At 36.4% G+C, this 27,431-nt stretch overlaps 1 protein-coding gene across 2 annotated transcripts in view; it reads right to left on the bottom strand.

The window, feature by feature from the left end:
• The window catches only part of LOC101164142 (CUB and sushi domain-containing protein 1), a 411,649-nt gene that overhangs the window by 281,252 nt on the left and 102,966 nt on the right, over positions 1–27,431 (bottom strand). For both annotated transcript variants that reach the window (XM_023953530.2, XM_078944567.1), the window contains exon 2: positions 17,184–17,400. In XM_023953530.2, the coding sequence (XP_023809298.1) occupies positions 17,184–17,400 (217 nt within the window). The remainder of the gene's footprint in view (positions 1–17,183; positions 17,401–27,431) is intronic.

Consider the following 27,431-nt stretch of genomic DNA (forward strand, 5'->3'; position numbering starts at 1 on the left):
CAAGATGGGCAACAAAATAAATTGAGCCCAGAACTTGACTATAGAAAACAGCTGGAGCATGCAGGTGAGCTACCACATAGCGGCAACTTGAAAGACTGAGTAAGCATCAAATAATGCTGGACATAGGTGATCTGCATGTGCAAAATAGGGACATCAATCAATTTATTCAATCAATTTATTATTTGTACAGCACTTTTTAAGCAGAAGCAACCAAAGTGCTTAACATAAAATCACATAAAATCAGAGACAATATGCTACAATAAAGAATCAATAAAAGCAATTAACCAATAAAACAGTAAACGAATAAAATTAACAAGCTGACCCAGTTTAACAGTTAAAGCCTGGCTAAAAAGATGAACTTTCAAAAATGTCTTAAAATCACTGACGGTTCTGGCTGACCTCACAGAGAAGGGGAGAACATTCCAGAGTTTAGGACCTGCAACTGAAAAGGCTCTGTCTCCCAGAGTCACAAGCCGAGTCCTGGGAACCATTAAAAGCTTTTGATCCATGAGGTCCAAAAGAGTGGTAAGGAGCTAAAAATCTGACACATTGTTGTTATTATTATCTTCAATGATCTGAACTCAAAAATCTAAAATACTTTCATGAGCACTTAAATTCCTATTTCTGTTGAATATCGTTGACATTTTTATAAATCTGTTTGCACGACTCCTATTTTGAGATAATCCATCCGCCACAGAGGTGTGGCGTAGATAGATATAGATGTACATAGAAAGGGACAAATTTAAATTATAACAGTAACAAAAGTAGACGGTCCTATCCATAAAAAAATGACAAAAACTGGCATTCAATCATGAATTATAGTTTCGTTTTCAAGGGAAAAAGAACAACCTCATATTAATTATTTTCTCACACTTTGGCTGGTATTGAATATTTTAATTATTATGAGCAGTTTTATGACTACCAAAATAATATCTTGCTGTTGAACTGTATTATGATCATTATTTTTTACTCCAAAGTTTAAAGTCTGCTGTCACACCTAAAAAAGTGCCACTTTTAGATAAATAATTTCATGTAATCTTTTATTTGAAACAAACTAAATAAAGGCATACATTGTAAATGTATTTTTTTTGTCTGAGTTTAAATGCCACTTTAACTCTTATCACAGGGGAAAGCTGCACTAAACTTTCTGATGTGTTGGTGACAAGTCAAAGCAGCTTAAAGAATTATCAAGGATACAATAAGACACAGACAGGCGGACAGAACTACCAACCGCACAGAGACTTAGTTCTAGTAGCTTTAGCATTCTACCTCTGTGTGTGTGTGAGTGTATGGGAGGGGAGGGGATGTTGAGACCTCCTTTGGTCCTGTGTTTCATTTTCTCCTGCAGTCATCAACTTCTCCCTTCACCACTTTTTCTTTACATCCTTAACCCCCTCCCTTTACCTTGTGGTACTTTGGATTAGTTCCATTGCTTGGTCATCTGGAAATATCCTATTTTCTAAAAGAAATCTGGTATTTTTGGTTGCTAGGGGTAGTCAGAGTAGAGATTGAACAGGTTTTAGTGAGTATTTTTTTTTATACAAGATGACCCTTTTAAACACATTATAAAACAAATGTTGGGTTTAAATTTTTCCCTTCTAGCAGGATTGTAAAATCTCCTAAACAGTTAGGTTTTCATTTCATGTTTTCCAGTCATTTTGCATTTCTGATTTTGAACCAGCATTTGCAAACATGTTAAAATTGCTTCAGCTGCTGCTGATTACGTGGTTCAGGTGGGTTCAGTCAATCAGAATATACGAATAAGGAGACAACCAAGCAAGCTATAATCAGCAAAAAGCAGTATATTAATAACTGGAAAAAAGACAGGGTGGTAAATCTCTAGGATTAAATTCAAGTTGGTTTTATAATTTGTAATGTCCTTCTAGTACCCTGCACTACTTCATTCAACAAGTTCCACAATGCACTAGCTGATGGCGGCCTGTCTTCATGATTGTTACTCTATGGACAACAACAAAAAAACGAAGAGAAAAAAAATATACATTTTACTTTCATTTCAGAGTTTAATTTGCAATTTTACAACAAACAGTCAAACAAACTAGAGACAGACAGATCGAGCATATAGCATTCTGCTGAAGCTTTCACATTTTTTAAGTAACTGAGAGTCCTCAGTTTACTTATCTAGACGTGTTCGAATAAGCAAAAGTTTTTTTTTTTTGGTCTAGTTTTCCATTTTTGGGAAGTATTTTATCATTTTCTGCCAAAATTTTAGGTTTCAAGTTTCAAACTGGTTTGTTTTTATTGCCTGTAGGTCACTTGACTTTAGTTTTTATATGTATATTTTTTATAGTAAATGGCACTCAATCATTTCTGCTGAACATAGAACCATAAGCCAATAAATATAAACAAATTTACAAAGGGACATTTAATCAAATTGTCCAAAAGAAAGCATTAGTTTGTAAAAAGGAATAATTCTAAATATGGGGAAGGCGGAGGCTCTGTTAGCCTTGGTTGCTTAGCTCCTGAAAATGTAATTAGGGATTACATCAAGAGTCAAAATGTTAGAAATGATATAACAACTAGAGCACATAAGAACATATCCAGATCTGTAAAATAAAGAGAAATACTTCAATTTGACTTCAAAGTTTGTTCAAAGAAACTACATCATAAAAGTAGTTTGTGAAAAAAAAAAACTATTTTATCCTTGCATGAGATTACCAAATCAGCCCAAATTTCCCAGCAAAAAAAGGAGGGAAAATAATGAGAAAAGAGGTGCAGGTGAGCTGCCAGCATGTCACTGCATTATTCATCGGGAGAAACTTCAGTTAATCCCTGTATATGGCATATTTAATGAGCACTGTAACATAGACAGTTAACTTTTGAAGAGCCACAGGTTTAAATCACAACCACTTACTGAAAGAAGTTCATTTTGAAGTAGAGTGTCTCTTCACTGAGCTGCACTGGCCAACTGGAGCGAAAGGGTTTAACAGGTTTGGAGTTGTGCCACAAAATGTGTCAGAATATGTAAACTAAAATGAATGAGAATCTGATTCTGACAAGTTTAATGAAAAGAAGCAGTTGGATCGTTGGGCTCACACAGGTAGTGTCTGGTTCCAGGTCAGTTACCTGCTGATCCGCTCGTGATCTTCCAGGTGTGAGACTTGGTGGAGCAACAGGCTGTAAAGTTTAGCTTGATATGCAAAGACTGTAATCCTATCTAGTTTATTAAGTTTACGTCTGACGTTGCACCGATGAAGAGGTTTAAAGTCGTGAGTGAAGAGCCATCAACACCCAGAAAACCTTGTTCAGGGCTATGGGTGAGGATGTGCGTGAAACGGCAAACTAATATGTGGAAAGCTGTTCAGACACATGAAATTGTGCTAAGAAAAGAAGGAAAATAAATTAGAAGAGATAGAGGATGAAGAAAGATGGGAGAGGAAGAGAAACCTTTATTTCACCAGGCAAAACATTAAGAACAATTTCTTATTTACAATGTTGGCCTGAAAGAAGTTGATCTCAATGGAAGAATAGATAAGTTGTTTTAGAAATTCTACAACCAAATATACACAATTTGAAACACATTCAGCAACTTGTCCACAGAAACAGCAGATTTCCTGACTTCCTGTAAATAGTTTACTGTGATTTTCTTTGTATGTTCTGCCTGTTTGTTTGTTTGTTTTTATGGTTTTTTGTACCATCTAAACCAACTTATTATTGACAGCTACTTCCACTCCTTGATTATTTAGTAATAGCTGAAAAAGTTAAGGCTAAAAGTTTAATCACTAAATGTACCACTTTGATCTTTGGTCTTGACCTTTTTTGCAGACAACAAAGACCAAACATTTTCTTAGTTTAACATTTTAATTGTTACAGTATTGTCAGGTTGTTTTCATGGATGATAAAAAAAAGTAACACTAGCATGGTAATTGTATTTAAAGGTCACACAAATCACTGCATTTGATGGAACTGTCAGATATAACAGATAACATCAAATGTGTCATTTTCTATTATGTCTTTTTTTGCCATGAACAATTTCAACAAGAAGATAGTTGGTTCTATTTCTAAGATATATATCAAACTTACACCAGTGTATGGCAACATAAATGAACAATAAATGACTTTAACTTGAATCTACATGTAGACATGTGACCAAAAGAGTCTTTTCCTTCAAATACATTTTCTGAGTCTGCTGTTTTTTTAGTTTTTCCTAAAAGGCGTGGCCTACATTGAACCAACTATTTCTGTTGTATACTTCAGTGTCAATGGCCCACAAAGTGTGCACTGTCAGAAATTAATGTACGCCATGTTAGCCTGAACTGGAGGATGGTTGCTTCCGTGAAGTGCGCTAAATTCTGATAATGCACTCTTAAAAGGCCATTAACCCCCTCATACCATGGTCACTTACAAAAGCAATACATATTTAATCAGTTTTTAATACTTTATTGTTATTGTTTGTTCAGTTTAGAACTTTTTTTTTCAAAAAAAGCAGACTATTTGTTACATGGTGCTACGTGTTGTCATATTACTATGACAATGCACCGCTTAGCTGGCACTGACCTCAACTGCAGCAGCAAAGGAAAGTGATATTTATGCTGATCGTCATGATCAGATGATGAAGCAAAAGTTTGTTTTAAATTAGTCAGCACAGAAGGGGTGTTTATCGGCAAGTCTGGCAATACGATACGTATCCCGATATGCGTCCCACGATATGATACATATCCTTATATTGTACCGGAACACATCATGTATGACTTAAAAAAAACTCTTCCTTATTATTAAGATGCCTGTCATTTTAATAAAATGGTAAAATTATTCTTATTTAATTATCACAATGTTAAGCACTGCAACTGTCTCTTATAGAAGTTGCTTTTACTCAAGCAAATTCACAGTGCTTTCATTTTGCTAATTTAAAATGTATTTGTTCTTAAAGGATCAGTCAACATTGTCCAATTTCCACAACAAAATATTTTTTCAGTATAAGAAAAAAAATAGAATTAATGTGCCTTTACCAGCTTTTCTAGTACTTTTAAATGCTTTATCATCAACAATGCCTAAAAAAAAAGTGTGATGAGGCAACATGCCAGGGTGAAGGAGAGCGCTTTAATGTGGCTAAGATTCTTTATTTACATGACAGTCTGCACTGCAGTGTTGCAGCTCCGTTTTCTCACACGCTGAAGTAAACTCGTATTTCATCGCCACGCCGTTGGCCTTTTTTAAAGTGTGTTGTACACATCACTCTGATTCATTAGGTCACTAAACTAGAATCTATTGCTGTGAGGTCCGCAGAACTTTGGCCCACTTTGCTGATACCATTTTGGCTGATGCTCTGTGCATTAGCTGCGAAGCTGCCCTGCTTCACTCGTTCTTATCTGAACCCGCTACAAAGCGCCGCAATCCGCATTTTTACATGATACTGGCAGCAACATGGCAAGGAGTTTCAGTTCGGTACCCATCCCAAGTAAAAAACTATGTAGTGCATGTCTCATAACAAACAAAACAAGCTGGTTCTCGCTAAGATTTTGTAGTTGTTATGTGCGGTGTAGAGCAGGTCAAAGAGGCTCAGTGTGCTGTGCTGCCAACTAGCAGTCAGGGATTTCAGTGGAAAACAAGAATCACACACTGAGGGACGCTCATAAATAATTAAATAAATATTGTCCTGACAGCATTTTAAATCGGTACAAATATCGCCAAATCGATTTCTCCCACTACCCAAATAGCGCAGTGATATAACATTTAGGTTATGCGACCGGAACTTCTTTTCTAGGATTGCATTATCACTGTTGATTATCACTTTTCAATCCACACCTAACAGTCAATCAGAAATGAGTATTCTCCTGGACCACAGTGTAAATTATATGACTTATATGAGTATTAAAATTAATACTGAAGTGATTTGAAGCACATAATAACAAATAAATACAAATCTGGCACTCTGAAACAGTGTGCTGCTAGCCACAAGTAAAGAGGCTGAGGACTATTGAGTGGGAGCAACTATCCGGGATGAAACGTCTAAGATCTATGAAAACATGAAGCATAAGACCCAAACCGGTCATGTGTTAGGTAAAAACCTCAGTCAACGGAGAGAAGAGGAGGTGGTGCTGGAAGAGATAGCACCATGGGAGGACAAGCCCCTTCATGGGACGGACCACCAGACCATAACTAGGGTGGCCGATATCAAAAAGTTCTACCATTAGGCAGCACAGAAGCACTCATTCTAGCAGCACAGGAACAGGAACAAGCACCAGAGACTCAAATTAACCGCAGCAGACAAGGCCGAAAGTGTAGACTCCTCAGAGGCACCACAGACAATCCAATAGAAAACTGCAGGGTGTAACATGCTGGCAGGGAAATGGAGTGCCGCCTGAACCAAGTGGCTGGAATAGTGTGGACTGGAAATCCCAAAGTCAAAACAACTCCAAAAGTGGTAGAGAATGAGGGAGCAGGAATTCTGGACTTTAAGACTGTAAAGATGGTAATGGTGAACCAACCAGATGTTGAAGTGGTGGACAAAGAACAGAGGAAATCCAATGTGGTGGATGTGCCAGCGCCAAACGATGACAACATCAGGAAAAAGGAACATTAGAAACTAGAGGACTACTAGGGACTCATGGAAGAACCGGAGAAGGCTTGGAAGGTGAAGGTGACAGTGGTGTCCATGGTGATAAGAGCACTCAAGGCAGTAACCACTAAACTGGATGAGTCTCTACAACAGATCCCAGGAAAAAACTGATACATCTCAGTCAAAAATAGTGCAGTGCTACGAACAGCTAAGATACTGCACAGGACCCTCAAGCTCCAAGCTTGGGTGAGAAACTACCCCCGTAGGGTGAAAAGAGCTTTTACAAATACATTACAGTGGTGGACAAAATTGTTGGTACCGATCAGTTAAAGAAAGAAAGTCCACAATGCTGACTGATATGACTTGAAACGTTCAAAAGTAACAATAGATTAAAATTAATTGAAAGTTAAATCATCAAAATCAGCCATTACTTTTGAGTTGTTGATTAGCAGAATTATTTAAAAAACTAAAAATAAAATAGGGCTGGACAAAAATGATGGTACCCATAACTTAATATTTTGTTGCACAATCTTTTGAGGCAATCACTGCAATTAAACGGTTTCTGTATTTGTCAATGAGCCTTCTGCACCTGTCCACAGGTATTTTTGGCCCACTCCTGATGAGCAAACTGCTCCAGTTGTCTCAGGTTTGACGGGTGTCTTCTCCAAATGGTATGTTTCAGCTCTTTAATGGGATTCCAATTTATTTGTTTGTAGGATAAGCCCCTTGAGATGTGTCATCTCGTTTTCAAGGGGGTCCTTAAAAACGACGGATTCAGATCTGGGCTCATAGAAGGCCACTTCAGAATCGTCCAACGCTTTTCTCTTAGCATTTCTTGTTTTTTTTTGGCTGTGTGTTTTGGATCGTTGTCCTGTTGGAAGACCCATGACCTGCGACTGAGACCAAGCTTTCTGACACTAGGCAGCACATTTCTATCCAGAATGCCTTGATAATCTTGAGATTTCATTTTACCTTGCACAACTTCAAGACACCCTGTGCCAGTTTAGCAAAGCAGCCCCAAAACAGAACGGAGCCTCCTCCGTGTTTCAAAGTAGAGACAGTGTTTTTTTCGTTTTTCGTTTCATTTTTTGAGTCTACAAACATAGAGCTGATGTGCCTTACCAAAAAGCTCCAGCTTTGTCTCATCTGTCCAAAGGAAATTTTCCTAGAAGCTTTGTGGCTTGCCAACATGCATTTTTGTAAATTCCAGTCTGGCTTTTTTATGATTTCCTTTCAACAGTGGTGTCCTCCTTGGTCGTCTCCCATGAAGTCCACTCTGGCTCAAACAACGACAAATGGTGCGATCTGTCACTGATGTACCTTGATCTAGGAGTTCACCTCTAATGTCTTTGGAGGTTGTTCTGGGCTCTTTGGATACAGTTCCAACTATCCGTCTCCTCGATTTGTCATCAATTTTCCTCTTCCGGCCACGTCCAGGGAGGTTGGCTACTGTCTCGTGGGTCTTAAACTTCTAAATAATATGTGCCACTGTCGTCACAGGAACTCCAAGCTGCTTAGAGATGGTTTTATAGCCTTTACCTTTACGATCTTTGTCTATAATTTTGTTTCTAATGTCTTGGGACAATTCTCTCCTTCTCTTTCTGTTGTCCATGTTCAGTTTGGCACACACCTTTTCACCAAACAGCTATGTGACTATTTGTCTCCCTTTAAATAGGCAGACTGACTGATTATGGGATTGAAAACAGCTGTGATGTCAATTAAAGGACATACCTGAGTTCATCATGACCCCCTGGGCAATTAGTTCTCAGTCTTTTATGAAGGTACCATTATTTTGGTCCAGCCCTATTTCATTAGTTTGTTTTTTTAAATAAAGTAAAGTAATGGCTTATTTTGATTATTTGATTTTCAATAAATTTTAATTTATTGTTACTTTTGAACGTTTCAAGTCATTTCACTGAGCATTGTGGACTTTCTTTCTTTAACTGAGCAGTACCAACAATTTTTTCCACCACTGTAATGTATATATAGATATACATATTTCTTATTTTCCCAGTCTGATTTATGAAAAAGAAATATGTGCCATCTATAGAATAAATGCATCTAAATTTGCCTAATGTATTAAATCTTTTTCTTTTTTCTGTGTTCTCCACATTGAAATGCCCATCTTGAGAATGTTTGAAAAGAGTCCAGCGGCACTAAAATATTCAGTCGTGGTTGTTAGTACTAAAAAGGAAAGGGGAGCTCTGTGGCAGACTTTCTGCTACAGAGCGATCTCTGTTTAGTTTATTAGAATAACATGTTTACTTTATAAATATCTTCCATCTTGGCTTTAAATTACAGGTTTTGTGCAGCTTCAAGATTCTGCAGAGAATAGCCAAACAGTTTTAACTTTTTTGCTTCTTTTTAAAGTTTTTGATCAAAGCGCCATGGAAAAAGACTGATTTCATTTCAGGGTGTGCTTGAATTATTGTTATCATGGCTTTTAAGCCATCTAAACGTCATCCCATCTGACAGCTCTTTTCCTTTGACCTCCATCTCCTACTTAATTACTCCCTCTTCTCTATTTATCTTTGCAGCTCTTTAGGTTCTCCTTCACTTATTTTTATTTATTTTTTTACTTTTAAGTGTTTTATTAACCTATGGCAATTCCCCAGAAGAAACAACTCTTAATTTGCAGCAGTTAGCAACAGTTTTAGTAAAGGCCTCGAAACATGCCTACACAGTGTATCTCTTTCTTTTGTCTATGGGATTACTCATTGTAATGTGGATGCTCTCAGTGACCATGGAGTTGCATGACAAAACAAAACGGGAATTGAAAGATTAAACTATTTGTTCCTGTTTATCTCTCTCTTTTCATTGTAAGGCTTTGTCTGTTAATCTTTTCGGTCTTGAAACATCAAGAGCACCAACTTAACTTTCTGTTTTAATTACAATAATATCATTGCACACCAAGGTGATAACTTACATTTTAATTTGTTTTCATTAAAAAATATTGTTAAATATTTCGTTACAATAAAAAATGATTACATCAAATAAAAAAGGTCAAATTTGATACTTTGAATGGCATGTTACAAGCAATCAGAAATTTAAACATCAACGTTTTTGTTAATGTGTTGACAAAATGTAAAATTTGAAATAGTCACTCTTTCAAACAGCTAGATTTTAGAATCCACCCACAGGTCTACTTGTGTGGAGGACACTGAAGTATCAAAACATCAGCATTTACAAATCAAAGGCTATGTTTTACTTGGTATAATCCTGTTTTTATTGATGCATTCAAAATCATAGGCAAGAACAATACATGAGTCCAAGACATTGAGCACTGCAGAAGAACCAAAAAAAGAGGAGTTTTTGGAGAATATAGAACTGAGCAGAAATTCTTTGTGTATTCACCAAGTCAAATCTAAGTGTATTGTTTTGCACAGGCTGGGTCCACAAGGAGGATAGTCTAACTGGAAGAAGCATAAAGACGAGGGATGTAAGGGGCATGAAAAATCGGAATCTCATGTGAATGAAATGGGAGGCTGGAGAGAAAAATATGAAGGCAACACTAAAAGATTCATCTGTGTGAAATGCCTTGGGCAAGGTATATACAAAAAAATAAAAATAAAAAACAAAACAGAAACTACTTTAAAACTGTTGCCGGAGTGTTGCTTTTCAAAACTGTGCAAAAACAGGAAATTCTCAAAACGGAAAACATGTTTTGAAATAATGATTCTAAAGAAATTCCACTTTAGCAACAAAAAAATAAACAAAACATAAAACACCAATAATATATCATTCATACAGAAATAATTGAAAAGCACTTCGGAGACGATACGTGAGGATATTTTAAAATAAAGGCGGGTCACTGATGCTCTCTGTCGCTGCAGTTTAAAACAAAATACAACGTTCTACAGCACTTAAATAGTACTACATTAGATATATCCATAAGTAACTGTTACAAAGCCAATCATCCATATGCAGAGAGGGCTTACTAAAAACCATGAAGAGGCTGAAAGAGTATGGGCTTGATTATAATCCTAATCTCCAAGGCTAAGGAAATGATGAGACCCTGTGAATGTTGGGCAATTGCAGCAGAGTTGCAGCCAGAATCAAAGCAGAAGCTTTTCTGAGCAAAATGGCTCATGCTTGTTGATGTTAAATCAGTCCCTTGAGGTAGTTTTGCTTTTATTATGCTGCAAATATGGTATGCATGCATGTCAGACTTGTATGTTCAGAGCAAACGTGACGATTTTATACATGCACGACAAACTTTACAAAGTGAATATTAGCTGTAAAGAGAAGACTACCCGAAGTGGATGTGGTAGACAGTTGAGTGAGATCAGTGAACAGGGGGGGCTGCAGACACTCTGCTCTTTTTTTTTTTTAGCAGAATCTTTTGAGGCATCCAGCTGCTTTCTGCCAAGCCCATACCCCATCCATGCAATGCAAAAGACACTATATAGTGGAATGAAAAGGAGAATCATGTTTATATGAGCTCTGTAAGCCGATAAATAATTATCCACATGAAATAAAAAGATTGAATAAATTGTTACCTTATGGGCTTATGTTTCATATTTTGAAAATCTTTTTAAACTCAAATAGTTTACAATATAAAACTGTTGTGCAAAAAGTAAGTACACAGGATGCAGTTCTGACAACAAACATGCATTTGACGAACACAAACTCTTTTGATTTCTCAAGGTTTAAATAACACAAAAGCACACAAAAAATGTTTGTTTTTATTGTCCTTCTAATTATTTTTCTCTTGTAAGTGAAGTGGCCTGCATGGCACTGATGGAGATATATATATATTTTTTGCTAAAGCTTTTGAACAACTTTGTTAGGTCTTTCTATTTTTTTATTAATTATTGATTACTTCTACTGCACATTACTGTCACAAAGCAAAAATTAATTAATTACTATAAAATACAACTTTAGTAATTATAATTCTTGCATTGTTTTAATTCATGGTAATAGGTGGGATGGAGAAAATTATCTACTATGAATACACAGTTGGGACGATTTACAAAAAAGGCCACCGTTACTGGTTTAGCTTCTACGATGATGCAAAAATCTAAAACCTATGCTTGAAATCAGCCAGTGAGGTGGCTAAAAGGCAAAAATACTGAATATCTAGCATCTTTTGTATGAGAAAGCAAGCTCAAGCCCATTTAGAGTTGAGTCACTGTCCACATAGGAACCCAAAATGTTCATATCAGCACTACCAACTTCGGACCACCCAAAGATCCTGATGAAGGTTGAAAGAAAAAAGCTATAAAAATTCAACCTCTTTCTAGGTTTTTAATTTTTGGGGGGGGATTTTAATATGTAATTATTTTTGCACTTTTGCAATTATTTTTTTCTACACATTGAATACTTGCATATCTGTCTGGTAAAAATGGAGCATCTTAGGCAAAAATAATAAAAATCAGATGCATATTTAACAAGAAAAAGACAAGGACTATATTTTGTTGAATTCTTTTGTGATTTAGTTCTATGTAGGTCTGCAAAAATGTCCTCTGATTTATGTTAGTGATAAGCTGGGATAAGGCGCACAAGATCTGCAAACAAACCTTTTCTAAACAGCACATTGAAGTCATGATTCTCAATTGCAAAAGACTGTTACTAATCAAATTAAATGTCCCTGCTGCAGCTTAAGCTGAGAAACTTGCCATTTAAAGTACGATAAATATTCAGTTATACTGTGAAAAGATAAACACAATACACAATGTTTTGCTTGAATGTGCAAGAATATAGAAGACAAACATAAAACTTCATTTAGAGACTCTGCAGGTGAAATTGCTGCACATGAACACTTGGATTCGGAACAGTTGAAACTGCTGAAGCAAACCAAGCACGGAATCTAACTTGTCTTAAAAAGATGCAAGGTTGTTCACAAAAACACACCCTACTTTGATAGGGATAATAAAGTAAAAACTCTTTTGCTACTCAATTAGATTAGAAATAACAGTTTATTTATTTCCCTGCCTATCCTTTTTCATTTGGTCTCAAAATTCTGAACATGTTCTTACTGGCATTGTTAGGTCAAAGTTGAGGAAGCTGATGCTTCAAGTGATTTTATTTTAAAAGTAAATAAAAACACAAAAAGAAAAAAAAGAAGAGAGAAAAATCAAATAAAAGTCTAAAGTAAAAATGCATTAAAGTACATTCTGTTAAATTTGAGAGAAAATTAATTTTAAGTAGTTAAAAAATTAAAGAGAGGAAAAGGAAAGTTTAAGTCTGTAGTGGGCGTGGTGTTAATTAAGGACCCAGCTGTGCGCACCGGAGCCGTTTTGGATGAAGTGCATGCGTAGCGCCAGATCAGGCAGGGCTCGAGAGCGATCAGAAAACTCGCGATCCATCTCAAAAAACTAGTCCAAAAAAAAACCTGGTTAAAGGCATCAAAACCACGGAGGCTGCCGGTAAGATTCGGTCGTAGTGCGGGGCATAGTTGGTGTGATCCGCTGTGCGTTAGGCACCGGCTGCGCGTTTCCGCGTCAGCGGCCACGTCATTAAATGTTTGTTTAGTCCATTGAATGTCATTTATACAAGCACTGTTATTTATGAAATGTATCTATTGCTGTATTTCAATGAATTCACGTAATGAAGTAATGAAGTTAACTTTTTAACAAATTACTTGTGCAAATTGAATTAATTATGGAGTCATGAATTTAACTGTTGATTCATGTTAAATATTTATTGTTGTATTTATTGTCGTAAATTGATAAAATATTATGTCTTGTTTAGGTTTTTCACCATACATTCATGCACATACAACCAGTACCTCGCCATTACTGTTGAAACCTCTCAGGAAATTGAATAAAACAGAACAAAAGGAAAAGTGTGTCTGGATGGTGTGTGAAGTCCTGCACATAAAACTCTGTGGATGCTTTCCCCCTTTCAAGTGGGGCATAATAACTTGACAGGCATTAAACTTTGCTTTAAAGATAGATTGTATTATGTTGTGCTTTTTTTTTTACTTTTTCAATTAAATTCTGGTAAAAACTGCATAATTGTGATTTTTTTTTTGTCATATAAACTGTTTTTTTAGGTTAAAAAAATCACTGCATTAAAAAAGTTGAAATATGCAAATAAAATAATCACAAATATTGCACATTTTATTCACATTAGGTGATTAAAATATAAAATCATATGGATAAACAAATTTAATTGGTGATAAGAATAGACTATAAAATACACAAACCAAATGAACTTAAAGCTCTTTTAAAAGTAAAAGAATATTCTCTTTTGTCTTTAAAACAAACTATATGATTTGAAGGTATATGAAAAATTACAGAATGCTTACTGTGGATGTCTGATTGGATGTTTACATTCTGTGGGTGTATTCTAAAGTTGGCTGCATGAATGCAGGTTTAATGAGCTATCAAAGGATAGGTGTCGCTGTGAAGAATGGATGGAAATGTATTCTGGATCTGTGCTGTAATAAAATTTCAATTTATCTGCAACTTGGAATGGAGTGCAAATCCTTCTTTTACAGCTTTCGTACAGAGAAAGACAGTTTAGTTTGTGGAGTGCATCGGCCAGGTCATTCTGGCATCATAGACCTCAGTAGTTTCAAGTGTTAGATAGATACTAACAAAATATAAAATGTTAGGTTTACTGCCTCAGTGACATTAAAGTCAAAATACATTTAGGATTTACAAAACCCCTTTTTCAGATTCAGGATCAAGGGTCATCATTTTAAATCAGCTCTTCTGTGGGGACTGTAAAATGTTGCAAACAAACTAAGTTGAAATCATAAAAGCTTAAAGAGAAAAAGTTATTCACAGTTTGAACTTAAAAAAACTTTCAAAGACAAGCTAATGCTTCACCTACTATGACTCACACCAAAGAGACCCAAAGGGCACAAAAGAAGACTGATCACTCAGTTCTACTCAGCACAATGTTGCCAGTTCCCAGCAGTGTCTTCAAAAATGTGCTAAACATCAACAGAAGGGCTGTGCTGTGAAGAGAGTGATCCCACACACCTCTCACTCGATCTAAATAAAAGTGGGAATGGGTTCAGCAGTAGCTTACTGCACTTAAGACTAGAGCCTTCTGAAACTATGTAATGTGCTACTCCTCCACTGATCTTTTACATTGAGGACTTTCAGGGGATGCCGCATTTGAAACACTCTTGGCACAGTCCAGTTGCTTTCCAATAATGTGAGGGCCAAATAACTCCTGGACCAATTACGATAAAGGATCGAGCCACTAGCCTGGCAAAAGGTTGCAGAAGACACCTCTCATCAGTTCACTTGCCAAAACAGTTTTTCATGGTGCTGTATCTTAAATCAGCAATAGATTGGTGGGTACATAATACGTTTTTCCAGACTGTGGATGGTGTCTTCTGCAGGCACTTAAAAATGGAAGTGGAAATCAACTCACTGATCCTAAACAAAATGTGTGTCAGTCAATGCATGTTCTCTGTGAAGTAAAACATGGTATGTAATTTAAGAAATGCATAATCAGTTAGGTTCAGTGTGTGCTGTGGTCATTTTCTTTTCCGATTTATCACTCTTTCAGGAAAAAGGACCTGAATATGACCTGTTTTACAAATCAGATTAACATTTCCAGCAAGCCTCCGCACAAACCCACTGCTCTGTGGATTGCATTGTCATCCTATCCACTTAAAAAGCAACACATCTGAAATATGTATTTTCAAAGAAAACCCTTACTGTACCATCAACCTTTAAGACAACTTGATTCACTCCCAGCTCATCCCTCCCACACAGGAACAGAGCAGTATGAATAAGCATCCCACATTTTGCCAGCTTTGTAGATGTTATTTTTTCTTCAACAATATTACGTTTCCACCACTTACTAAGCAAAGATGCTGCAATTCATCAATAACTTGATTATTTCTGTACTTTTGGTTCAATATTAAATATACAGTATATATATTTGATATAAAATTGATTACAGCTGGTATATTTTCTATCTTGTTAGCTTTTCTGCCATATTTTTTCATTTTGCTTATTTTCTGGAGTATAAACCAACCACAGCAGTAATGATTTTTATGTAATCTACTGTTGTACTCTGCTGAACTTTTCTTTGAAAGATCAAAGCAATTAAGAGAAGTCACAGAAGCACCTTTTTGTTAGATGTAAGACTACATGTTTCACACTTGCAAATTGAAAAAAACATATCCTGTTACTCCATCAGTGTTCGAGCTGAGGCCAGCTTCCACCAAAAAAAGAAATAAAAAAAGAATCAGAACAAAATGTCTTTCAAAGTTGAATCAATTAAAAGAATATCTCCATGGTACCCCACAACAGGGAAAATGTTAAAGATTAGAGTAAATCACAGTAACTAGCATAGTTGGATACTAAAAGAACTCTTTCCGTCTTTATGAAGAGAAGATCCCAGGGCTTTGGAAGTTGTTTCACTTCACTCCAAACCCATCTCACTCACTGACCCTAAATACAACACACCGGTTGTCTTTCAAATTAGCAGTTATAGAGACACCGTTACTGTCATAAACAGGAAGACATATTAAACATTAAAGATCCACTCCAATGAAAAAAAATGTTTACAGACCCTGTTTGAGCACTTGATACGCTAGTGCCCGTAGGATACCCACACAAACTACGCTCAGATTGTCTAATATTCTGATTTATAACAGTCAGGCAACAAGCAAGAGGCACACAATGAGCATTCAAATAGTGCGTACTTATAAATGGAACAGCATTCACGGCCCCTTTGCGCAGTGCGCAAGATTGGGGGTGTTGAAAAGAGAAAAATTCTATAGTGCACCTCACCTACTTCACCCTTACTTACCCTTTTGTTTAAGTGTTTGCTACGACCTGTCATCCGCAGCATACTTGTAAAAACAAAATGAACCATTCCCCTCTATGGGCTCACTTATTGTTCTAGGATCTTAAAAATGCCGGGTTTGTCAATGCTTCACCCACAGACAGCCCGTATTCACCTGTAAGGCATGTTTTGACCAGGGTATTAAAAATGAAATAAATGGATTTTGGTAAAACTTCATTTTGAGTTCGGAACAAGACTTTTGATCAATGTAAATGAGACTGACAAATGGTACTTACTAGCTCAACCAACCATCTGCTAAGACTGAATGCATGTGGTGGTGGTAGTGTGTGTGTGTGCATGTGTGTGTGTGTGTGGGGGGGGGGCTGGAGCTCACTGGAGTTGAGCAGCCTGTCTGCCATTTGGTTGTTCAGGGGTTCAACTTCCAGGCTAGTCAATCATTGTTGTCCGTGGCCAAGACCTCATTGTTGTCTGAATTTGTAAACACATGTAAGTAGCTTTGGACAAAGGAAGATGTGAAAAGCTACGTAGCAAATCTATAAATGTTGTTCAAAGTAAATGGGGAAAATATGGTCAAATTGTCACCTCATTGCTCACAATATCGTCAAAAGGTTGTAGTTGTCCATGAAACCTATCAAAAATATTGTAGCCAACTGTAATATTCTATTTAAAAAAAGCATTACTTTTCAATCCTGGACTGCAGTGCTGGTGATTTTAACAGGAAATGCTTTACATACCCTCTTAGCCTGACTTACACATGTCTAGTGGTAGAAGCAGGGACATTGTTGTTTGGGGAAAAGCTTCTATGGAACTTCCTTTATAAATGGAAGAAGTTTAGTGGGACCTCAGCTTTGAGTCAGAGGACTTGAAGGGGGAAGGTTGAGAATAAAGATGCAGACAGAGAAGGAAGCAAGACCAAACTGGAGATGAATAAATCATGTCAAACCTCATTTTTAAGTTGCCAGGCGACGGCTGCCCATCATAAACTGATACTATATCGAAATCTTCCTCCAATGCCAAGGTAATGAAGGTTAGCTGGATTCGATTCCTCTCCCCTGTTATTATCAGCCATGTGCAGTTGGCATAGTTGGGATAGCCATGGGGAAAACCAGGAGATTCTATGGTACCGTTGAGGCCTTGGACTACACCCCCACAGGAATCAGCTGAAAGAGAGAGATGAGACAAAAACATGAGAATATTCAAAGTGGAAAAAATGCTTTTGAATATTTGTGCAGTTCTATATAGATGACAGCAGGCACTAAACAACACATTCAAGTACAACTTCAAGGTCAGTCATACAACTCAACCCTTTTAAACATCCCCTCAAAATGTAAGGGCTAAACAAAAATTACATTTACATGGTAAACAAAGCAAAGTGGAGAACCAAGCTCGTGCTTCATTTTTTCTTACATTAAAATAATGAAACACATAAAAACATCCTTTGATGCCAAAGCACACGCCATTTACTTTTTTTAAAAAACAGCTTGAACATGACAACATATGGCATCTGCTGAGATTCCAGCTTCTGTTAGATCATTCTTACATCATCAGTGGTACAGTCTACATATCTTCAACCAGAAATAACTTATGATGACATCTGTGCACTCATGCAGACTCAAGCATGCACACATACGTTTTAACAGAACGGACTCTATGAAGAGGTTATTGGGCCAATGAAAACCCCTGATGTCCAACATTTGAATAACAAAAAAAAGAAGATTCAGTGTTGGACTGTCAGACTTTGGTCATTTTTAATTTTTAAGTAATCAATAGATAATAAATAAGTTGTTCAGATAATAGAGGACTGTGTTTCTGAGTTCTGTGGTAAAAATACAAACTCAAATTACCCTTTGTTAATTTATTTCCTTTTTTCTAATTCCAATTCATATTTTAACTAAATGTTTATTTGCCGTTTTTTGTTGCTTTTCTGCTCTTTTTTTAAATTTGCTTTTCACTAGGAACCCTGTAATTTTACCTGGTGAAAGCTGAGTTAAAACAGAATAAAGCAGGAAAATGATATGGATGAATGAATGGTTGGGTGCTACCAGGGTCTTGAATAGTTCAGAAAGCAAGTTTTGGCATCTCTACAGTTTTTCTGATTATTTCTCGGAACCCTAAGATAGGAATTTTCCCTCCTGAAAAGATTAAATAATAATAGTTGTCTGAAATGTTTTCCTCTTATGCATTCTTTTTTCGACTGTAGAAGGATGGGATCCAGATTGGTTAGAAATGCTGTTATTACCTTGCAGGGAAGAAAGAATTGCTTCTCCGAGATCACCACTGCGTGTTTTGTCTTTGGCATTGTGTCAGCACACACCTGACTGCCCCAGAACAGTGGTAGGTATTGAATTTTTCTAAGGAGCCACCTGAGAAAATATAACTGTTGTGGAGGTCCAGATCAATAGTCTGAGAAGAGTTCAGCTACATGTCAACAATATCACCTTACACTAAACATTAAACAGTGTGACTTTGATAAAGAGAAACAGGTATAACTTATAACTTCAAATAGACACATGCTTAAATTGAAATCATAAATAAATATTAAAAAGCAAAGGTGAAAAACTGTTCCTGACTCCAGCTTTTTAATGTATCTATTTATTTTTTTTATTTAGTTTACCATTGTAAAGTAACAAATTGCTCAGATTTGATTGGGTAAATCTATTTCGTGCCAAGGTTTTCTAAGTAACATTGCACCAATGAGATGGTTCCCAACAAAAACAAATTGAAAGGTACTTTTCACAAATTACTAATTTAAAGCATTACCTAGTTTTTCTTTTTTTAAAGTATTTACAAAATCCAACATTGTGTTAAGCTCACAAGCAGTGAACATAATAGTAATAATAAAAATAAATGTGATCAGATACAACAAAGTGCACCAGGGGAGGAGAAAAGAAATATTCAAATATTTCGTATTTCAAAGTATTTGATTATCTTCTTAAAACTTTTTCAGAAGTATTTCTGTAAACATGATCAGCTAATCTGTGTTTTTCCAGGGTTGGCTTCTGAGTGAGAGTGTAGTTTCTTGGGCTAAAACAAAACCCTAACTTGACGGATGTGCTAATGTGCAAGTTTGGTAGGTTAGTAGTTCTTTTTGTAATAAAGTCACATCAACAGCAAATGCATGTCTGCCATTGAGCCTACATCTGACAACTCTGGGAACTTCTTGCCTTTCCACTCACAAAACATGTATCTCTGCTCTCAGGCCCCATTATCTTTTAAGCACTTTGCCCATGCTGAGCAACTGACAGCTGTGTGGTAATGGATTTAACTGTGTTCAGTCAAACTGTCATTGGAAAGTGCTAAAACTATCTTTGAATTCATAATCTACTGGCAGGACAGCATGGGTATGCCCAAAACGATACCCATGATTGTTATGATGAAAACAGAAATAGAGGTATTTTAGAGACATTACCCACTTTTTGTGTTCAAAATAATTGTTTTAGTTGTCACAATCATAAAACAGTTTTCCCCATTTTTATCCCTTACATTTGGGCAGTATTGTAATTGTTTATGGCACATCAAAATCATACTAAAAGGGTATGATTGACACCTAAATAAGAATGTCTCAACAAATACTGTGCTTTGACATTAAATAACAATTACATATATATATATATATATATATATATATATATATATATATATATATATATATATATATATATATCAGTGACGTGCAGTCAGGAGAGGCAGGTGAGGCTGTGCCTCACCTGTCATTATGGGAAGAAAAGAGAAAAAATAAATTCAATTATTATATTTAATCAGTAATTTGTGCTTTGCCGTCATTTTCCATTTAAATGTACCATTTTTGGGTGTTTTTTCTTTTTAAAATCGCTGAATTTCCGCATTTGCCGTTCAGATACTAAGAAGTGACGTGCGATGAGGCACCAGCCCGCTGAGCCTCACCTTGGATTGCGCAATACCTATGCAGTCAGACGGTACTGCTGTCTCTCTGTACGTCGGTTCAATCACTTGTACTATATGAGCTGAGTTTACATAATGTAGCAGATGTATACGGTGTACAGTGTTTGTTTTTATAAATAACTGTATGTGAGGGACGTGTTTCTTGTGCTGAGTGCTAAACCCCGTCAAAAAAGCCGCTGGGTGAGGCCAGCAGTTCTCGTGCCTCATGTTAGGGGGCGCCGGTGAGCCCTGAACTAATGAAGCTGAAAAATAATAGAATAAATGATAGCAAGCGGCAAGTCATTTTTTTCAGAAGGAGCGGCGTATGGACTTTATTTACAAGTAAAGGTAAGACGATAATAAGGTTTGTGCTTTTTTCTATGCTGCAGTTTGTATATGAAAAAACATGTTGAAATGATATTTTAAACAAAACACGTTAACTGCTGTCGATCAAATGGTGAATAAGTTACTCAGTATGGTTCACATGTTTGTAAATCTGACTGATGACGTCAGTGCCTCACCAGCCATTAACCTCACCGCACGTCACTGATATATATATATATATATATATATATATATAAAATATACATACACACCATGTATCTATATAAACACAACGTGGCTTAACGTCTACTCATGTTGAGTGTGTTTTTGCAGTCACATGTAAGAAGCTGTATATCAATGTTAACAGAAGCTGACTTTAGATAAAATATCTTAACCAACGTGTGCACCACAAGCTCCCACAAAGATTAAACAAAGTACCTTCCGATAGCCCTCTACAGGACATGAATTCAACACTTTGCACAATTTCTACTTTAACTATGACTGAGACCGAAGAGCTAATGTAAAGCAAGTGATCCTTGAGATTATTGGCTCTGAGAAAAATGGCATGTCCTTTATAGCACCTTTCTACCTTGATTAAGGCCCAAAGTGCTTCACAGCCACAAGTCTCATTCATCCATGCACACAAACACAAGGTGGGCAAGGTGGGAAAAGGTCGACCACTGCTTCACAGCCACAGCCACCACTACCTCATATAAGAAGTTGTTCTGTGAAAAAAAACTCACATAAAAAGCAGTGTCCTCCGTGGAAGCAGAGTCTGGATACAAAGCCCAAAGTGGCATGCAGCAGCTGCCAGTTATTGAAACAGCAGAAAAGAATGATGATGAAAGGGATTTCCAAGAAGTACAACCAACTGTCCGTACCCAAGGCACTGGAGATTGTCAAGTAAAATCCTACACCCTTAGTTACCTGCCAGAAGGATAAACTGGATGTTTGCTACTAAACCAAAGGTGTACTCTCAATGGCACCGTATCATGGGGACGGACTCACCAAATGCTGAAGAGGAGCAGCATTTCAGACAAAGACACATCAAATAACAACAATGCCCACTGGCTTGTAGATCTAAGACCAGAACATAAAGACCAACAGAACTAAATCCTATTCCATGGTAGTGGCAGGCAGGAAATAATCTCAGATATAAAGAACTACAGACTACCAGGCCTTGGTACAATCCATACTGACTGGCTATGGAATCTGATAGCACGACATGAGCGGCTGGCAACACAACTGAAAAGCTACTTGTGGATGGGACCCACCATGAATGCTCTGAATGTGACTAAGAAAGGGATTGAAAGAAAACACCAGAGAATCAAAGCACAGATACTGGTGGATAAAATAGTTGCCCAAGACTGCAAGACCAGATGCAACAATCTGTGCACTGCGTGTATTGAAAACAATGAACGCTGCAACTGCATTACTCACATGTGGATCCTTAAAAACTTAAAACTGTACAAACTCAACAGGAAACTGTGTGCCTTAACAATGAACTCAACTGGCATGCCAAAAACAGACCAAACCAATTATGCCGGTCAACATCAAGAGCAGCATCTATCAAGGAAATGCTTTGTCCCCACTGCTGTTCAACAAAGGCCTGAACCTCCTGAGTCAGATCATCTTCAGGAGTAGTGACAGACATTGACTACAATATGGAACAACCATCAGCCACCTACTGTACATGCACGACATCAAACTGTAGGAAAGAACGACACTTCCACTCTCTGACCCAGCACCTTGAGACTGTACACTACGTGGAAAGAGGTAGGTCGGAAACCAGACAGTTACTATCCAAACTAAAACAACAAAGATCCAGCGAAATATCAGATGGAATGCTTAGTAAAAACTTTATATATCTATATTTATATTTAGATGTATAGGATCATTTAAAAAAAAATATCCTTACACTAACAACTGAAAATTAAATTATTGTTTTGTCAATAGCAACATAAAAAGAAAAACATATCCTAACCAATAGTTTGGTTCATATGCAGCAAACTCAGAGGTGTCAGAGCAAACAAGGGGCAGAAAGCAAAGATCCACCCTGTTTGAAAACCCAGGCTTTTTAACAGAGATGAGAAAGCATTTACCTTTACAAACTGCCAAAAAAGAATGGCAATTGTTCAATATTCCTGAGGGATCACACCTATTTGCCAAGAACAAAAGCCTATGAACCCATGCCAGGCAAAGGGTGGACTGTGGAAATATCCTAGGCATCAAAGTTTCGGCTAGGTCCGTTTTGCTTCTCATAGTACAAAACTCAAATTCATTCAATATTCTATCCTTTGTACACAAAAGATGCTGTTCATGCTACAGTTTTTTTTCGATTCTCTGTAATTCAACCCTTCTGAATTTCATTTCCCGTCTCTTATATTTAATCCAACTTTATTTCTATTCCTTCCTTTTCGTGTTCTTTGTTTGTTTGTTTTGTCTTATAAGGAGCACAAAGCATTTTGCTAATTAATGGACAGAAACTTATTTGTATGTGAGTTTGGTCAGCGGTAATTACATCTTATGTAAAGATGCAATCAATCAATTGACCTCGGATCTCAGATAGCACACAAACAAACTAACAAAGGTCTTTGATGCACTCCTGAGATTACCATCACAACCCACTCAAGAAGATGCAACACAATTTGCTTATTAGGTATACCTGTGAAACCAAACACAATCATAAAAAATAATGAAACTTAGAGCTTATCAAAGGGTGTTGATTTCATATTTAGAGATCATGAGTGCTTTAATTCTCTGCATTTCTTTGTTGTTCTTTTTTTCCCTGATGAAAATTGGAAAAACTTGCTCAAAGTAAAAAAAAAAACAGATGCTCTACTTTGTCTGAAGTAACACAAAGCCTATAAAATCAGGTAAATATCTACAAACAAGCTCTAGCAGACAAGCTGGCAGTGACACAGAAACACACATTCATGCGTGGTTTCACTTGCTCATACGAAACTTCAAACCATCTGGAGTGTCCCGATTAATTTCAGATTCCTCTCCTTTCTCTTTCCAACCTAATTCACCTCTCCCCCTCAGCCAAATTTGTGACTGTCTCTCATTCTGTCTTCATTTGTTTCTCTTTATGTCTGTCATCTATTTCCCAGTCTGATCCCCCTCTGTCTCTTCTTGAACAGATGGGACACTTGCATCAACCCCATATTGTATGTTGTATTGTATGTTCTTATTGTCCTCTGCTTGGCCTTATATTGTTAAGTTTTTTTTTTTTCTGTGTGTGTGTGTGTGGAGGTGTGTGTACGTTTTAACATTTTCTGATATGTCACTATATGCATGATTTACCAAAGAAACAATGAAGGCAGCCAAGATAACCCACTATTTAACATCTACAAGTAAAATCTTACTATTAGTTGACATGCACTGAATTAAAAAACGAACACCTAAGTGTTCTTGATATTTTGTATTTTCATAATTTATTTTTCAAAATGATGGTTTGGATAAAATTGTATTGTAATCCACACAAACTGTTCAGACATTCTATTTAAGATCAAGAAGAGAAACATTATTTGCATAGAAAAAAATCTTCCCTTTGCTGACAAGATATTGTTGCTCAGGGCAAACTATTGGTCTGTCTGGTTAGCTAAATACTGCACTTTTCTAGAGGGATCTTAAAATAAAGCTGATCGGATTTAATGGGAAAGAAAAGTCTCACGGAGGATTAAAAAATATATAAATGTCAAACACCCACTGACTGAAGTATATAGCACTCAGCTGCAGGGACACAAAAACCTGACTTTAACTGTGTCTCCAATAAAATCGATGTGTTGTAGAATAAATTATGAGGTAAAGAATTCAAAATAAAAAGGTAAGTACAATTTCATAGTGACATCAACTCCAAAATTGTATCAATGTACAGCAGCAGTAAAAAAAAAAAAAGTCAACAATGTATCTTGCACTGCCCACAATGCTCTTCTGATTAGTATCAATGCTTATGGACTGTTGGTCACGTAAAATCAATTTGCCTGCCTAATTTTGCCAAATTTCTGCTTTATTTGTTATCTGACATGCAAAATGCTTTTTATTTGGACCTGCAGTCCTTTCTAACAGTTATTTTAGCTGCCATCAAACTGAGGAAGAGGAAGTTTATCTAAGCTATCCTTAAAAAAAGGATATTAGGACTATCAGAAAGAAAATTAGCAATATTTTTAATATATATATAAGCCAACTCATGACAGGGAATCGACCCATTTATCTATGTTGTTGCTGTGTTGGTCACCGATTTTTGCCAGCGGATTTGTTTAGAAAAGGCATACAAGCGTTAGACTTGTATTAGCCTACGAACTTAACTGATGCCAGGGTAAAAGTTAAAACATGTTCACATTTTTTTTTTTTTTTTTTAAAAAGCAGGAACAAGTATGTAATATTTAACTTTAACTTACATTTTTTTGTTATTCGAGAGGTGGGAAAAAAATCCAAAAGACTGACAGAATGAAATTGTCAAAGATATAAATCTAGATTTTGCAACTTTATGACAATGAAAATGACTGAGTGATTGATAGAGCTGAAATTTGCTGTAAAGAACACAATAAGAGGAGAAGCAAGAACATTTTTATGAATCTGAATGACAATTATTTAATCATTATTTTAGTTTTGCACATGACTTACACACATTTTTAGTAGTACACAGGCAGGCAGAACAACTGCATTTCTATTCTGCATTTATACACAGTATGTCGATTCTGTACCAATAGGCAGACCTTAACACTACACAGGGTTAAAAATAGCTCTGGGCCCAATGCTATCTACTAAGTAATTTTAATAACATGGGAAAATAACTTAAAAGCATAAAGCGTAATTCATTGTGAATATTTTTTTAATAAAACCCAGCTAAAATATAAGTGATACTATGCATCAAATTCCCATTCACATCATAATCCCAATGAAATATTAGCAGTGGTGTAAAATGCTGGAAGACTGGATCGAAAGTGTACATGCTGCAGGACAGCATGTCTCCCGCAGAGCTTGCACAAACATTTCAAGAAGTTGTTGGTCCCAGCTGACAACAGCAACACCATCTAACTTAAAAATGCTCCTGAGAAAACAGACCTATATAATAACAAATTAATTACAGAAAATTGTTGTTTGACATTTTTATTACACTGCTTCACTTACTGACCTGGTGGTCTCACTACAGTTCTTTGGGGACTCACTTCCCTGAGCTGCTTCCCTCAGCTCTTTTTCCTTTTTGACTCATTCCTGTTGTATGCATTGTTGCCTTTAAGCCACAAAATCTCAATTGCATTGAGTCAAATTTTGACTGATTAAGACAAAAATAAATTAATAAATAACAATGATAGTTAGGGTGGCATCTATTAGCTAGCCCACATATCTGCAGTAGAAACTATAGAAGCAGGCAAGTTAAAGGACATACCTACCAATTACCATCCTGGTTATGCAACATTTAGCAAAGTACAAACAAGGAGCCTAAGAATCTAGCAACACTGAGGCAAAAAAAAATGCAATACTGAAAACAAGATACCCTGTGTGCTTAATGTTTAGAAGTAGATGTGCAAATATTAAAATGCATGCATTTCTGGTCTGGTCTGGCCACAGTGTCGTTGCAAATTTTTTTTGGTCAGTAGTTAAAAGTCACTATTGATAGAATCAAAGTTGCTTTTATCCTCTACCTTTCCCCACCTCCAATGGAATAAGCCAGTAGCTGGACAAGGGGAAGGGTGGTGTTGTTCAGGCCCCCCACCTTCCACTCCTGAATTTGAAGCCAGAGTTACAAATGTTGTAGTGTCTCCAATAACCCCTTAGGCAGGATTCAGAGGGGAGCAATTTTGCACTACTACCATATTAAAAAAACAAAACTTCAAATCATAAATAAACCTATGTACGCTGTAGTTTCCTTAAAAATCAGTTTGCAATAGTTTCCTAGGATGCAAGGTGATAAAGGCTGCAGTATAGTTTGGCTATATGCAAAAAAGTACATTTCTCTTCCATCCATGCCTGACTTGCATATATGTTTGGTAACTTGAGAAAAAGAACAGAGTGGATTAACTTGCTTGCATAGCATTGTTGTTAGATAGCTGGAGACGGTAGCATTTTTTAACCTTTGTCACAAGACACAATTTATTAAACCAATAATATAAATAAATGAGTGAATTAATCTCTTTTAATATAGCATTGTACAGCGCCATTAGGGTACCAAAGTGCCTTACATAACTAAGAGAGATTAAAAAAAATCTAATTAAGCAAATTAAGAACAAATATTAAAATAACATTACACATATTTGAAAAAAGAAATACGAGCAATAGAGAAAGTAGAAATAAAAAATACATGAAATAAAAAAACATCAAAATGTAACAGTATACATACAGAGTAAATGGATAGTGCTTTATATAGAAGATGCTTTGAGGAGAGAGTGATGGAGATGATGGATGGCTGTGCAGAATTGAAAAGGAGCAGAAGAGGAAGGTGTCAGAAAAGGCTGCTTCACACTACAGTATAATCACACCAATCTGAGAAGGATTTCTTCCCTTCTGGCAATCTTCAGTGAAGCCCTGATCATCTTTATAAGTAAAGTGATTATCTCTTAAACATTTTCACTGTTATATCTCTCAATTTGGTTTAGCACCAAACAATCCCGTTTTAAATAATATACAGCTTTTTTCACAAGACTGTCCATACAATGCTGTCATAAACTAAAAACGTTGAATCTAAATAGTATTTGACTTAAGTACCTCCTACAAAGTAGAAATCTTGAATAAACTTTGCTTTAAGGCACAACTCTACAATAAAAAGAGCAAACGATTTCAGCCATGGTTGTTAAGACCCTATTTTTGTTTTATTGGTCAGTGACACTCTTCTATGCTTTTATGTAATGCACATTGTTGACAAGAATCTGCTGTTGTAAACGAATCTACATAAAAGTTATAGGCAGTAAAAATGTTCAGCAGCAATGCACATGACTTAGGATTAGGCATTATAATAGGTCTT

Source organism: Oryzias latipes, chromosome 3, assembly GCF_053564925.1.
Source record: "Oryzias latipes strain Hd-rR chromosome 3, Olatipes_Hd-rR_3.1".
NCBI lineage: Eukaryota > Metazoa > Chordata > Actinopteri > Beloniformes > Adrianichthyidae > Oryzias > Oryzias latipes.